Source organism: Oratosquilla oratoria, chromosome 38 (assembly GCF_046742065.1).
Source record: "Oratosquilla oratoria isolate Oo_2021 chromosome 38, ASM4674206v1, whole genome shotgun sequence".
In the NCBI taxonomy this organism is placed as follows: domain Eukaryota; kingdom Metazoa; phylum Arthropoda; class Malacostraca; order Stomatopoda; family Squillidae; genus Oratosquilla; species Oratosquilla oratoria.
The window spans coordinates 22,721,861-22,723,629 of NC_134814.1; the positions used below are offsets into that span (position 1 = coordinate 22,721,861).

Here is a 1,769-nt window from a genome sequence, read left to right on the forward strand (position 1 = left end):
GGGAGAGGAGGAGGAAGGGAGAGGAAAGGAAGGGAGAGGAAAGGACGGGAGAGGAAGGGAGGGGAGAGGAGGGCAAAGGAGGTGCAAGGTGCCTCCAGGTCCTGGAAAAAGGATTTTTTTTCCATGACCAGGAGTCAACTTGAAAACCGAAATCTTATTCAACTAAGTGAAACCTATACTCAAATAGTTAAAAGTATCTCTCTCTCTCTCTCTCTCTCTATATATATATATATATATATATATATACATACACACACACACACACATATATATATATATATATATATCCTAACTCATCCTTTTTCCAAGACCTGGAGTACCCAAATACCCGTGTTTAACAAAATTCCTTTCAGCCAAGAGATGCTCATCAACGTACATCCATACTTATATCCAAAGGTGATGGTGAAGAGCCTACGCCAAGAGGTGCTGAGTGGTAGCTGCGGCCGAAGCAGTCACCTTTGCCTTCTTTGATTTTGGGGATGTTGGGGCAGGTAACCGTCACTGATGGATTCAGGGAGGCGTGCGGGATTCGAATGCTTCCGATTACTCCACCAGCGCTTCTATCCTTGTGGCCAATTTCCGAAAATAATGACCACATACAACTTGTGTAGTCAATATAGGTCCAAAGACAGGTCGTCAGATAGAATCATCTCCCCATTCACTTATGGAGGAGGTATGGCAAGAATACAGAGGCACGGCACGACACAAAGGACCGTTGCCGACCTCTATGGGGCCGCGTGTCACTAAGATGACACTTAAACTCTTGCGTGTCAGAGGGTCAGTTAGTACCTTGGTTAACGCCAGATCGTCTTAATCAGGTTAAGAAATTGGTTCTCAACCTTCTTATTGTACCCCCTCCCAGTTATAAAAAAAAAAAAAAAAAAAAAAAAAAAAATGCACGTCCCCCCCCACCCCCCGGGTTAAGCTACAGTGGGTTAATATAATCCCCCAAACACTCCCATTTTATATGAGGGATACCGAAACTTAGTTAATCCTGAAAATAATAATAATAATAATAATTTGTACGTACCAAAAGGACTCTTCCCCATTTTAAGTGAGGGAGGGTGATTGACAATTTTTTTTTTCTTTTTCTTTTTCCAGCACCTGGAGTCACCATCCCAACAGCCAGGGCCTCCGACCTCTCAAGTTTTTCTTTAATCTTGGATCCCAATCTCCCAAATGCATCAGGAATCTTGTAATTTACGAAATCATTTCATGACGTCATGCTCACCCTCTTTCAGAAGCCTTCAGAGCTGAAAGTTCAGGACTGCATTTCAGTGAACACGACTTCAGAACTGATTCAAGACAAAATTTAGGAGATCACTTCAGAAGTCAAAATTCAGCTAATAAGATTTCGGGAATAAAATTTCAGGACAAATTTTCATAAAACATTACTTTAGGACTGAAATTTCAGCAAACAAAAATTTAGGACAAGTTTTCAGAGAATATGATATTAGGACTTAAGTTTAAGAAAAAATGACAAAAAATCAGAACATGACTAAGGACTGTAATTTCAGATATTAATATTTCAGGACAACATTCAGTAACAAAACTTCAGAGCTGAAAATTCGGAGCAAATCTAATTTCCCTTAAACGAAGGGCGAGGAGCCTACGCCAGGAGGCGTTGAGTATTACCTGCGGCCGAAGCCCTCACCTTTGCCCCAATTAAGCGATTTGGGGGCTGTCGGTAAGACTAAAAGGATTACAAAGGCGGAGCATGCCGACAGGAGACCTTTTGGTCCATAAATAGGTCGGATGTGGGAAAAAAT

The 1,769-nt window shown here is 41.5% G+C and overlaps 1 protein-coding gene across 1 annotated transcript in view; it reads right to left on the bottom strand.

Annotated features, from left to right (window-relative positions):
* Positions 1 to 367: 367 nt before the first annotated feature.
* Positions 368 to 1,769, bottom strand: part of LOC143019816 (uncharacterized) — a 71,750-nt gene continuing 70,348 nt past the window's right edge. Inside the window, exons 2-3 of the mRNA XM_076175798.1 lie at positions 1,105 to 1,192; positions 368 to 501 (exon numbers count right to left, since the gene is read on the bottom strand). Coding sequence (XP_076031913.1) covers positions 368 to 501; positions 1,105 to 1,192 — 222 coding nt within the window. The remainder of the gene's footprint in view (positions 502 to 1,104; positions 1,193 to 1,769) is intronic.